Here is a 13,644-nt window from a genome sequence, read left to right as displayed (position 1 = left end):
TTGATGTTATGTTATTTAGGTCACTATACCAACCTTCTCTCTTATTATACATACATATATATATATATACACACACACACAGACATATACATACACATATATACATACATGTGTCGTCCATAATACATTAAAACCCATCTCAGTTGTTTAGCTAAAAAAAGTAGTAAAGAATAACACATATATAACTGTATAAGTAATACCCCTATTGGTAATTCATTGAATTTGTTTCCTTTTCTCTCTCTCACACTCGCTATCATATATGTCTTTCTACGAAAGTGAAGACACAATTGATTAATTTTTTTAAAAAATTTATATTTGTATTGATTAATTTATCTTCATCAAGATATAATTAAAGAACTAGACATGTCTCACATACACAAAAAAAAAATGTTATTAGATATATATACATGCATTGTGAAACTAATATAAGTAGAGAGATAGAACAAATAGCAAAAAAAACATTCATTTTTTTCACTATATATATTTATATATAAGATTCATATATACATTGCTTTAGCTATATATATATACTATAGCATCGTCTCTTAATTAACTCTCTCTCCTTCTTCACATGTATCTAGCTACCTAGTTGGTCTTGCCAAAAAGGAACAAGCTATAGCAGAGGATAAAAAGTATACAAAAAAACAGTAAAAGTAGTACTAATTGATAATATTATTACTTAATAAAACTTTCATTATATATTAGCATAATATATATTCTTACTTGCCATTATATACGAGCTCATGATGATCATCAGCGGCGTTAGAAAGACACCTCATTACATCAATCTGAGCTCGAAGAGATAATATGTAATCTAGGGTTTCTTTAATCAAAGACACTTCATCCAAACACTGGTCTCCACCAGGCACAAGCCGTTTGAGAATTTGTGTTCTCTTCCGAACCAATCTCTTCGCTAATAAAGAACTCGAAACAACTTTATTATAACTTTTCCTTGATGATCTATAGCTGCGGTTCATCATCATCATCATCATGGCTTTCCTACTTCGAAACGACATCGTATTCATGCCGTTTGGTGATGGATTTGAATGAGCTCGATTACTATCATTATTATTGTTCTTCATGCTCATCATCATCGTCACTCTCTGGGAAAGGATTTTGCTGTAGTTAGTATTGGCTGCTGAGCTGTTCTGCGAAGCTTTTGCTATGACGGCTCGGCTCCATGAAGTCTTGCCCTTCTTGGCAAACGCCATGGCTAAGTCTGCAGAAAGCTTTATGGCATTTTTTCTCTCCAAAACTCCCATCTTCTTACTCGAAGAGCTACATATATGGAGACCCTTTATCCATCTCTTGAGGAATTCTTGCTTGAGCTGGATAAATTTTTTCATTATTGTCTGCAAAGAAAAGAAGAGAAGTTATACACAATATCTCTCTCTCTCTCTATATATATGTGTGGTATAATCAATGTAATATATAGTGCATATATATATATAAACATATATACCTTAATTATTTGTTTAGCTTGAGAGTTCTTGAATTGGGCAAGAAGCTATATAATCATTAGAAGTATAAGAGAGACAAGTTTTGCAGAGTGATGTAGTTCCTACAGATCCAAGAAAGTGTAGATATCGATCAGAATATTGTGTTATTAATTGTGTGTTAGAGAGAGAGAGAGAGAGAGAGAGAGGAATGGGAAAAAGGAGAATGTGAAGAAACTCAATATATGTGATTGAAAAGAGAGAGAGAGGACAGAAGAGTAGTGGTGGGCCTAAGAGAGAAAGACACAGCACATGCAGGCACATGGGAGCCCATGGCCCACCAACCAAAACCTAGAAGAGCTTATAATAAAAATAATTAAAGTCTATATAAATTTTTATATATATATATATTTATATACATATATGTTTATCTGTTAGTTTTGTAGTGTAGAATAAAGGTCCCCTTAATGTAATGCAAACCAAACATTTGTAACTTGTTGCTGTGAATACAAACAAAACCCTTTTGCCTTAATAGTATTCTTCTCTCCATGAATTCTTGGGCGGCCCCATATAATATGATATACTGTGACCATGGAAAATAATTAAGTAAAGTTATCACAAGAATTGTCAAACGCAATATTATATGTAAAATTTGGTTTAGCATCTCTTATATTAGAGGGCTTTTTTTTTTTTTTTTTTTTTTTTTTAATTATGCCCATACCTACATGTGACAAATTAATAAAGATGTGTGACAAGTCTAAAAATGAAGGTGTTTTGGCATGGATTTCTAATTTAAGGAGTGAGGTGAGAGATGGGAATATATATTTGGGGCCTCCATTTTTTTTTTGTTTTTAAAAAAAAGGGCATTTGCCCCTTTGTTCTTTCGACCCCCCCATGTTATGTATACTATGAAATGATGATGGTTTTGTGTGTGTGATACCATTGGTTAAAATATATGTAAGAAGAGTTTTATTAGTTTGATTTGATACATGGTAGTGGATGATCTCATGACACTACTATACATAAAAAATATATGTAGGGAAAAAAACAAAGCTTCTTATATATGCTACTTAATGCATATATATATATATATAATATATATATGGTTGAGCAACTATAAAATCTATTTTATAAATTTGGTTGTCATGTCAAATTTGTGAGACGTCACTTCCGATTTTAACCATAAGTAGATCGCGATAAAGAATAGGAATATAGTCCATATATATCCATTTTCTCTGTGCATGTGACCCCAGAGTTTTAGATTTACTTCTCTCATACACCAAGTGTTGAAATATAAATATAAATATATATATATTTATAGAAGAATGACATGATTAAGAAGTTTTATTATTATTGAGTTATTTTTGTGTGTATATGCTAGTATAAAGATGATTTCTTTCTATTTTCTTGGCTTTATTTATATATAAATATAATAGTTTGATGTGATTTTTCAGTCCCATACTCATTGGTAACAAGCACTCCTTTTCGTATTCATGTGCACAATTTTATTTGTAAGTGATGTAAAATTATTTCAATTATAAATAAAATTACTTACAATATTTATATATATATATCAATATAAAAACAGTCTCGATAATGATTACATTCTATTTCTACATGTATCTATCTATGAATTAGATATAATGCTTATATTTGTTTTTTCTTTTTTAAGATAAATGAAAAATTCATTTAATTGTATGGTCAATTATAGCTCAACGGGTCAAACATATAATGCTCATAGATTTATGGAAGAAGATGACAAACAAAAGCACATAAATTATATATAAAAAAAAAGGATATGCAAACTCTCCAACTAAAAACATATCGACATTCAAGTAATACTTGATGTACAATAATCTTTAGGCGAACAAAACATCATTATTAACACCAAGATAAAATTTAAACATACAACTAAAAAAACAAGAGGAGAAATTAACCCACAACCCAACTACAAATAATGTGCAATAATAAAACAACACAAGATGTTGATCACTATAGAATATGAGAACATGTCTTCCATCGCCATCGCTGACTACTGTTGATTTTTTCTAGTCACAACATGTCCATCTCGCCACTCTTCTCATCCTATTTGTCATCTCGCAACCACATACAACCAATACCATCAAAATAACGACGTAGTAACTACATATCTCATACACCCCCACCATATTGTCAAACACGAGCAATACCAAGGTGATGGGACACGATGATAGAGAGGTTTGGCTAGTGGTGGCTAGGAGAGGGTGTAAAAGATAGGAAGTTGGCGATTAGAAAAAAAATGAGGACAATGATTTCTAGAAACAAATGCGGGAAGTGTTTGTTGCAACTCACTTAAGATAATGCTTCAATTGAATTGAATTAAAATGACTAAATAAAATAAGTACATTTATAAATATTCTTAAATAAGATAGCTTTGAGCTTAATATAGCTAAAATAATGGAGTAGTATATATAAATGATAGATCATGTAGCTAGGGATTTACGTCTGTATATGTATATGTGCATAGAATTTTATCAAGAGATAGAAGACTAGTAGTCTAAATTGAATCTTCTTGATTTCTGTATACAAAGAAATAATTCTAGGGGACACATATGGACTACTCTATACAAATATATATGAAGACAATTATAAATGTATGTTTTTCCATGAAAAAATATAGATATAAAATTCAAAAAGGAGAATGATTTTTTGGAGGTAAGAGAGAAAAGAAGGGAATTGGCAGGATCCGGAAAACATGCTGGAGCTGAGTGGGCAAATGGAATGGGACCTATAAGAAGAGGAAATTTAGGGCATGGGATATGGCTTTTTGGCAGAGAAGAGAAAGAAAAAAAAAGATTAATAATTCTCCACATGGAGTCCACATGGTGATAGAGGTTTTAAAAGTATTATAGCCTTGTGTGAGGCCTTTTCAAAGTACAAATATTCATCAATTATTAGCTATATCTTTTGCCTTCTCTAGTTCTCTTCTTAGACACTGAAATATTAATATTATTAATGTGGACCTACCATCTACCCATTTTTTTTACTTCATCTATTATTCTTTTTTATAATTAACAAATGTTTTAGAAAAAACATATATTAATTTTCTTTTTCTAAATTTTTTATTTGAAAAGTACAGTCTTTGGAATATATATCAAAGGAGAGAAATAACTAAAATAAATGCATTTTTTACACTCTTTTTTGCACTATCTTATCTCAATAATGCATAAGTACATGTGTATTGCACTAAAAAGTTATGATATTATTAATAAACGATATAGGCTTTGAATTATATTCACATGTTATGCGTTAATAATGAGTATGAAGAGTGCAAAAGAGATCAGTTTCTTTGGTACTCTCATTCTAAATAAATTAATGTAACACAACAAAATTTAAAATAATACATATTGTACGCTAATAAACTGTTTGAATCTTGATTTCGGCATTATAAATTATTCAGAGTTTCTTGAAAATTTATGGGAAGTTCCCTATAATTACATTATACACTGTCATATAAAAAAAAATAGAGTTACAATTTATCTATATACTGAAAATACTAAAAATATCTATAAATAATAGTACCCATATATAATTATATACCATATAAAAAATAAACTCTTGAATGCTTGCAACAAAAATATATAGTTTTTAATCACAACAGAATACACTGAAATTAATTTATATTGTTAATAAATACAAACATTACAACATAACATACCAAATTAATTACAGTGTTGTAAATTTTTAGAAAATTATAAATGTAGTTAGTATAAGATACCAATTATATAAGAAATTACACCATATATACCATATAATACATATTTATATAGCTACAAAAGATAATCTATATTGTTTTATATATATTTTGTGTGATAAATTTATGAAATCTACCTCAATCTGCTCACTAATTGATTTTTCAGTTGAGGAAAAACACAATTAATCACAGAAAATAAGCTTAGTATTTCTACATGTATACAAATCTATCCAATATTTTTACGTATCCTCATACTAAATATTAAAATATTTATATATTAATAACAAAAATTTACAAGATTAATAACAATATTTCATTGCAAATAAAAGATTAATTAAAATGAATCTTACTATTAATAACAACACAAATTTGAAATTTTCTCGTAGAAGTAATACCTTATTCATGACAAATTAATAATAATTGTTTTTTTAATGTAAATATATATATACTAAAAATAACGTGCAATACTCATTTGTTTAATTTAATTTATAAAATATTACTTTATTTATTTTTAATTTTTAATTACTATATAAATTTTAAATAAATAAACAATATCATATATTATAAAAAAAAATAACATAAACATATTGAAAAAAATAAACAAAAAATATTGTCTATATATAGTTTTAAGAAAATAAATAATATGACAATTTTTTAAATGACAAACTATCATACTTACCTCTTGCTAAGCATACCTTAATGATTGGGGAAACAACTTATATATTCTTAATAGAAGAATGGTATTATTATACTAATTTCTTATGTAGTTATACAGTCAAATCATTTGTACATATACGATACTTATATAAAATGTATTTATAATATATGTTATTATTTAATTATATGAATATATATATATGTTTATATTAGTTAGATTAAGTAATCATAAAGAAGGATAACATGTTTTTAAAAAATATATATAGATGATAAAAAAATAATAAAAATTAAGATTATTTATTAAATATTATTATAATAATAATGATATTTTATAATATTTGAATTTATATTAATATAATTATGTTTTTATCGGGTATATTAATATAATTATTAAATATCTAGTTTACTATATTTGTTAATTAGTTAAAAATATATATTCTATTAAATATTTGTAAGATGGGAGAAAAATAAACTATTATATATATTTTTTGACATAAAATATATACATTATGTTATCTCACAATTATTATGACTACATATAGCCAAAATTGTATTGATACTCAGCAATTCATCGCTATTTAAATATTTACTATAAATGATTACATATAATATAGTTTTTTGTGATGAGTTTGGTAGTTGGCCAAAAAAAAAATAATGAATATCTTATTAGTATATGAAATTAATAATGACACATTTTTTTAATTATAGTTTTATATATAGTTAATAACTATACAAGATTTAATATTTATGTATGAGATATGACTATTATATGAAGACATAATTATTAAAAAAATCAATCCATGTGTGTATATATTTGGGATCGATTCAATCCACACATACTTTTACATTGTATTTGTTATCTTTAAAATTGAAAGCTCTTTAGACAAGTTTGAGATTTGTGTGTAAGATGCCAATTTGTGCCTTCTATGATTATCCTCGTCAAGGAGAAAATACCAAGTTGATGAATAATAATGATCGTTATGATCATTTTGCTATACAGAGAATAATTTCAAATTATTACTTCCTTATCTTTATGGTTGATATATATATATATATATAAATATATATAGAAGATTTTTCAATAGTTACTATCCATTGATGGGTACTAACAATTATGATGATGTGGCAACATAGTGACCAACAAGTAAATATTTTTTTCTACATTAATTTTGAATTTAATTATTTTTTTTGCCATAATTAATGATGTTTCCAACTAATGAGAAACACTAGCTATATTTATAAATTGACATATATTTGAAAAACGAAAAATTTACAAATATTATATTTTCATAATAAATACACGTTTTTTCATCAGGTAACCCTTCAAAAATTTAGAAAAAATCAAAATTTATTTTTAGAAATATTAATTAACAACTATAAATATGAATCATTGATCTTAATCCAATATTTAACATTAAAGTAATTATCCATGAGTAGTAACCATTAAGAGTGCACCCATATATATACTAGGTCTTAGTTTTAAAGTTGTAAACATTGTCTATAATTTTAATAAAATTGGTTCACTGTTTTTAAAAAAAAATATATATAATAGAATAAATTATAGTTCTATAATATTTATAAATATTTATATTAATAATCTTTACATATATGACATCTAAACACAACGTTGACATATATATATTTACATGGCTACATGACATATATATAAAATACAATAATATTTAAAAAGAAATTAATAATAGAAATAAAACAAGAAAAGAAAAAGTTAGTGTAGACAGTAGTATATATGCATCAACAATTTTTAGTTTCTAATATATCTCGCAATGTCCTTTGACGAAGAAAAATAGCTCCAATCATACAAATTTATAAGATAAAAAATGATATGTATGTCTTTATTATTTTTAAATAAATATGATTTAATTATTTAAATTATCATAAAATATCTTTAAAATATCATATTTTAATTAATTAATTAATTTATTTATTTTTGCTTAAGTTTATATTTGTTCTAGTTTTTTTATTTGGTTGTGACAACAAAAGATTATATATTATATATTTAATGTAATATTAAGTTTAAATAAATTTTATTTAAGTTATAAAATGTATGTTTTTATTATTTTTAAATAATTATCATTGTAAAAAATCTCAAAAATATCATATTTTAATTTGTTTATTTATTTAATTTTATTTAAGTTTAAGTCATGTTTACAATCTACCGTTAAATATAAGAATATTCTATTAAATATAAGAATATTCCATTAAAGTTAAAAAAAAATCGTTAAAACCAATAATTTCTGTTATCTATATGAAGAGATATTTTTAAACAAAATTATTAATTTAAGATACTAAATTAGTGAGTGTTTTTAGACAAATTTTGTAACGTCCCAAAATTACCTAATAAGGCTTAGGACCTTGATTAGGGGGTCGGGATGGCAATATATGGAATTACGTGTTTAATTGTTATATTAATTGTAATTATGTGATAATATGATTAAATACACATATTTAGGGATATTAAATATGCATGTGGGCCCGCTTCTTATTAGAAGGGCGATTTGGTAATTTGTCCTGTTGCGGGGATAAATGTGTATTTGTGTGCATATATGTGTTATATGTGAGAGACCACATTATTATGTGTGTTTATTTGGGTTACTCAGCACGAGGCGATCCTAGGGAGCAAGTTAGTGGGAAAGTCACAACGGGACTCGATACCCGACTCGGGGCGAGTCAAGGGGTATTTTGGGTATTAGATATTTATTTGGTTATCGGGTTATAAAAAAAAATAATTGGAGATATATTTGAAGTTAGAGAGTGTAGGAGGGAATATTGAGGAAATTTACCATTTTGCCATCGGGGACGTTTTCGGTACCCCGAGCCTTGGTATTAACTTAAGTGACTTAAGTTAGAAACAAAAGACAAAAACAGAGAAACACTTGGAAGCTGCCTAAACCGACCCCCTCCTCTTCTCTCTCTCCTTCTTCAAGCTCTCTTTGATTTCTTCATTGAAAACCAATGGGATTTGGGCTAGGATCACTTGAATTGAAGCTAAGGATTTGGGAACTAACTCAGTAGCAGCTTGGGGGATTTAATCCTTATCAGAGGTAAGCTCTAAATTATGATTTCTAGCATTTAAATTATGGAATTTCTGGCTGTTTTTAAGCCTTTGAGTTTCAAAGCTTGAAGTAAGGATTTAGTATGTTTTGGGACTAGTTTTCTGTTGGGTTTTGTTGCTGGGAGCGTAGTAGAGCTGTTGTGTTGATTGAATTAAGTTTTGGGGTAAAATTTAGTATGGATAGGATTGAATTTGGCTGCTGAAATGGAGGTTATTTTTAGGTTCGAGGGAACTGTTATACCCAGATTTCGAGCCATAGTAAATATGACCTCGAAAGCTGAGTTCGCAACAAATGGTCTCGCAAGGATTGGGGTATGCTCCAGGATGGTATATCGAGTCTGCAAAGTACGATATATGATCTCGAATGTGGTGACCTCGAAATGATCTCGATCTCGAAAGGTAGCTCTGAGAACACCCTCATCTTCAAGAACAACTTCGGAGCAGGGGTCTTGAGCTCGATGTACTATCTCGAAAGCAATGTTAGCTCGGGAGATGTCAGTGGCTCGCACAATGACGTGAAACCTGAGATGCTAAAGCCTTGGAGATACGCTATAACCACCTTGAATATCTACAAGTATTGTAAACATGAGATGTAATCCTCATTTATTGATGTAAATCCCTAAGAATCGTGGGATATTATTTAGTCAGTTATGCGTTTCCTGGTCTTCAGGGACGTTTCCTTTTTTATCTGATTAAATGCATTTAAAGCCATTTATTTTATTCACAAAAGAGTAACTACCCAAAATATGTGGGATAGTATTCTGCATCCTTCTCTATAAATAGAGAAGCCATGCACCATTGTAATGGACCGAAATTCTGATCCTTGAGAGAAAACTCTGGAGAATTCATGCTAAAGAATTTTTCAGAGATAATCTTAAGATTAATAACAGAGACTCGTGGTCTAGGCAGATTTAACTGCTGAACCCGTAAAAAACCGTGTGCTTGATTTGTTTGTTCCGTTTGGCCATCGTTATTCATTGTTTTTGTGCTCTTCTTTTATCTGTTGACGAAAAATGGCGTCAACAGTTTGGTGCTTTCGTTGAGAGCCTTAAGCATTCATCCCTGAGAGATTCATGGCCGCAAACAATCAGAACACTCCTGAAGAAAATTACCCAAGGCGTCCTGGAAAACAACCAATGGAGAACCCGGATGCTGATGAAAGAAGTGGGTCCTCTGATTCCCGGGGACCACCTCCACAACCAAGGGATGAGGACATGTACTACAATCCTGAGCGTTATGTTCCTATTGTAGAACTAGAAAATCGGCAATTGAAACAGCTGCTGGCAGAAGCCAACAAACAGAATGAGGAGTTGACTAGGATGGCCGCAGAGGCGCAGGTGGCTCAGCCCCCGCCTCCGCGCGAAAACCAAGTCCCTCCTCCGAGGGACGTGCATGTTCCTCCCCGGAGGCCCCGTGGACGTCCACGGAAAGATGCTGCCACAAGGAGGCCGACTCAACCTCCGGCACCAGCAGAGCCATCTGCTCCTTCTAGGCCCCAGAGGAGTACCCGAGCTCGGGTCCCGCCTAATCCACCTGTGGAAGTGCCTGCAGGAACTGAGAATAACCGAGCTCCTGCCGAGGCTCGGACTCAGGTTCCTGGTAGTGCACCGAACGCGACTGACCCATCTCGGGCAAATTCTGGACCCTCTAGGCCGAGGCAAAGGCGGCCACCACCGTCGCCTATACGGTTCCCTTCATCTCCCGTAAGATATCCTTCACCTCCCCGTAGAAACGCTCAACCTGTTCGAAATTAGGATCAAGGGCGTACAGGGGAAAGACAAGAAAACAGGGAGACATTCCGAGAGCGGAGAGGCGCACCATCTGAGAGAAGTCAGACATCTCGGTCTCGCACTGCGGAGACGAGGCGACGTGGGAAGAATCCACCACGAAATGACCGATCAATGAGTTTCACCAGTGACGAGTCCGGAGAGACCAGATCCGTCAGTAAACACGACCGAGGTCGTAAAAATACTGGAAGTCGCAAGAATCGTTCTGACCTGCGAAATCATCTAAATCAGAGCAGGGGGAATGGAGATCAGACAAATCCGGACCTAAGGAATCACCTAAATGGGCGTAGAGATCCCTCATGGAGACGCGAGCCTGGGATCATAATCAATGACTGTCAATTCCAGACACCACCTAAGGACCAAGTTCAAGAAAGGATTGATCAGCTCGAAAAAGCCTTTAGGCTTTTAAAGAATGAACGAGGGAATGGTCGATACGAGGACTCTGATGAGGAGCTCGAGCCGTTTGCTCATAATATTTCCAACACTCAGTTTCCTCAAGGGTTCCGGATTCCTCACGTCCCAGCGTTTGAAGGAAAAACCGACCCATGTAGCCACCTGAGTACATTCAACACTATTATGAGAGCTAGTAACGTGGGTTACGAGCTCAGGTGCATGTTGTTTCCAACATCATTGGCCAGACCTGCCAAGAGTTGGTTCGAGAAGTACAAGAGACACTCGATAACTTCATGGGATCAGTTGTCTAGAGACTTCAAGAAGCAGTTCCGAGCTATGATGGGAGTCAGACCAGAGGCATCCACTTTGACTAACGTCCGACAACAGCCGGGCGAAACACTGAAAAGCTACCTGACAAGATTTAATCTAGAGGTCGCCCGAGCTCGAGATGTGGATGACAGTGGGCACCTGATGGCTATCCGAGCTGGTGTTTTACCCGGAAGTGCCCTTTGGGATGACATGCAAGGGAAACCGGTGAGGTCAATAACCGAGTTTAACAGACGGGCGCAGAGATTTGTCAATGTAGAGGAGGCGAGGTCAACGCTCAAGGCGACCTCGCAGATCGAAACTACAACGATAAACATTAACTCCGCCTCAACCTCGGCTGACCCAGCAGCTCCACAGCCTACCTCGGAGAATCCCTCCAAGAGGAAAAAGAGCGAGGGAAATAACCCCGAGGCTGAAGGAGGAAAGAAGAAGAAAGGAGAAAGGTATTTCTCCGTATATAAAGTGCACACTGAGCTCAACGAGTCTCGGGAAAACATATACCTGGCTAATGAAAACCAGGTCCCCTTCAGGCATCCGGACCCAATGAGGAATCAAAAATCCAAGAGGGATTCCAGTAAGTATTGCCGGTTCCACAGAGACACCGGACACACAACTGATGAGTGCCGACAACTGAAGGACGAGATCGAAGGGTTGATCTCGAGAGGTTATTTCCGGCAATATGTCAAAAACCAGAGTACTGGACAGACTACTGCAAGCCAGAGAATAGCCGCGCCTTCGGCGGCACAGAATAATAACTCCCGATCTCGGGAAGAAGACAGGCCCCCGCCGATAGATGGAGAGGACGTAATAACCATCTCGGGAGGTCCTCATCTCGCAGGAGGGGGTAGAAATGCTCAAAAGCGATACGTGAATGAGCTGAAGACAGGGGACGGGTCTCCTTATGAACCCGAACCAAGGGCACCAAAAAGCCAAAGAGTTGAAACTCAACCTATAACCTTCACCGAGGAAGATGCCTCCCATGTCCAGTTCCCTCATCATGATCCACTAGTCATCACCCTGCAGCTTGCCAACAAAAGAGTGTGCCGAGTTCTCATAGATAATGGGAGCTTAGTTAACATTCTTTATAAAGCAACACTAGAGAAAATGGGACTCTCCCTTCGCGATCTGAAGGCTTGTGCAACCACTTTGTGCGGCTTTTCTGGAGAAGGAACTGCCTGTATGGGATCCATCGAACTCCCTGTGACCTTGGGAGACTATCTAGTCTCAGTGACCAAGATAATGGAGTTCGTGGTAGTAGAGTAACCATCTGCCTACAATGTACTGCTCGGGAGACCCGCCCTGGTCGGGCTGGGGGCAGTTTCATCTGTAAGGCATCTAGCCCTCAAGTTCCCTACTCCAAGTGGGGTCGGAACATTAAGGGGAGATCAATTGGCAGGGAGAGAGTGCTACAGCATCTCTTTGAGGGGAAAGAAACAAACGAGCGCTCAAGCACTCGTTATCATACAAAATAAAGATGGGACGGTTTTAGAAATTGATGAGGAAATCGATCCAAGGATTGAGGAGAAAGTTGACCTCGAACCATTGGAAGAGCTCGAAGAAGTTCAGCTCGACGAAGCTGAACCCTCAAAGAAGGTAAAGGTCGGAAAACACCTCCTAGACGAAACAAAATAGCAATTAATTTGCTTTCTGAAGAAAAACCAGGATGTCTTCGCATGGTCACACTCAGACATGGTGGGGATAAGCCCAAATGTTGCGAGCCACGCATTGAATATAGACAAAAGCTTTCCCCCGAAGCAACAAAAGCGAAGACAGCTGGACGAGGATAGAAAGAAAGCACTAAAGGAGGAAGTTGACAGGCTGAAAGCAAACAATTTCATTAGGGACGCTTTTTACCCTGACTGGGTAGCCAATCCAGTGTTGGTCCCGAAGCCCAATGGGACGTGGAGAACCTGGATTGACTACTCGGACCTCAACAAGGCCTGCCCGAAAGACTGTTTTCCGCTGCCAAGAATTGACCAGCTCGTGGATGCCACGGCGGGGCATGGCCTGATGTCGTTCATGGATGCCTATTCTGGATATAACCAGATTCCCATGCATGCCCCCGACCAAGAGCATACGAGTTTCATCACAGATAAAGGGCTCTACTGCTACAATGTCATGCCATTCGGACTCAAGAATGCTGGAGCCACGTACCAGCGGCTTGTAAACATGATGTTTTCAGAGCAAATAGGGAACAACATGGAAGTTTACGTTGATGGCATGCTTGTAAAGTATCAA

General features: G+C 34.0%; 1 protein-coding gene across 1 annotated transcript; it reads right to left on the bottom strand.

Moving 5' to 3' along the window:
- Positions 1-404: 404 nt before the first annotated feature.
- LOC133783040 (transcription factor IBH1-like 1) lies at positions 405-1,649 on the bottom strand. Its single transcript, XM_062222561.1, has 2 exons — positions 1,463-1,649; positions 405-1,352 (listed from the first exon to the last, which is right to left on the bottom strand). Exon 2 carries the CDS (start codon positions 1,344-1,346, stop codon positions 720-722), a length of 627 nt encoding a protein of 208 aa, XP_062078545.1. The 5' UTR covers positions 1,347-1,352; positions 1,463-1,649; the 3' UTR covers positions 405-719.
- Between the last annotated feature and the right edge of the window lie 11,995 nt (positions 1,650-13,644).

Source organism: Humulus lupulus, chromosome 6, assembly GCF_963169125.1.
Source record: "Humulus lupulus chromosome 6, drHumLupu1.1, whole genome shotgun sequence".
In the NCBI taxonomy this organism is placed as follows: Eukaryota; Viridiplantae; Streptophyta; class Magnoliopsida; order Rosales; family Cannabaceae; genus Humulus; species Humulus lupulus.
This window is presented reverse-complemented; position numbering and strand designations above follow the sequence as displayed.

Bases quoted from the DNA above. Each gene is read 5' to 3' on its own strand.
- LOC133783040 (XM_062222561.1), bottom strand. From the start codon at position 1,346: ATGAAAAAATTTATCCAGCTCAAGCAAGAATTCCTCAAGAGATGGATA.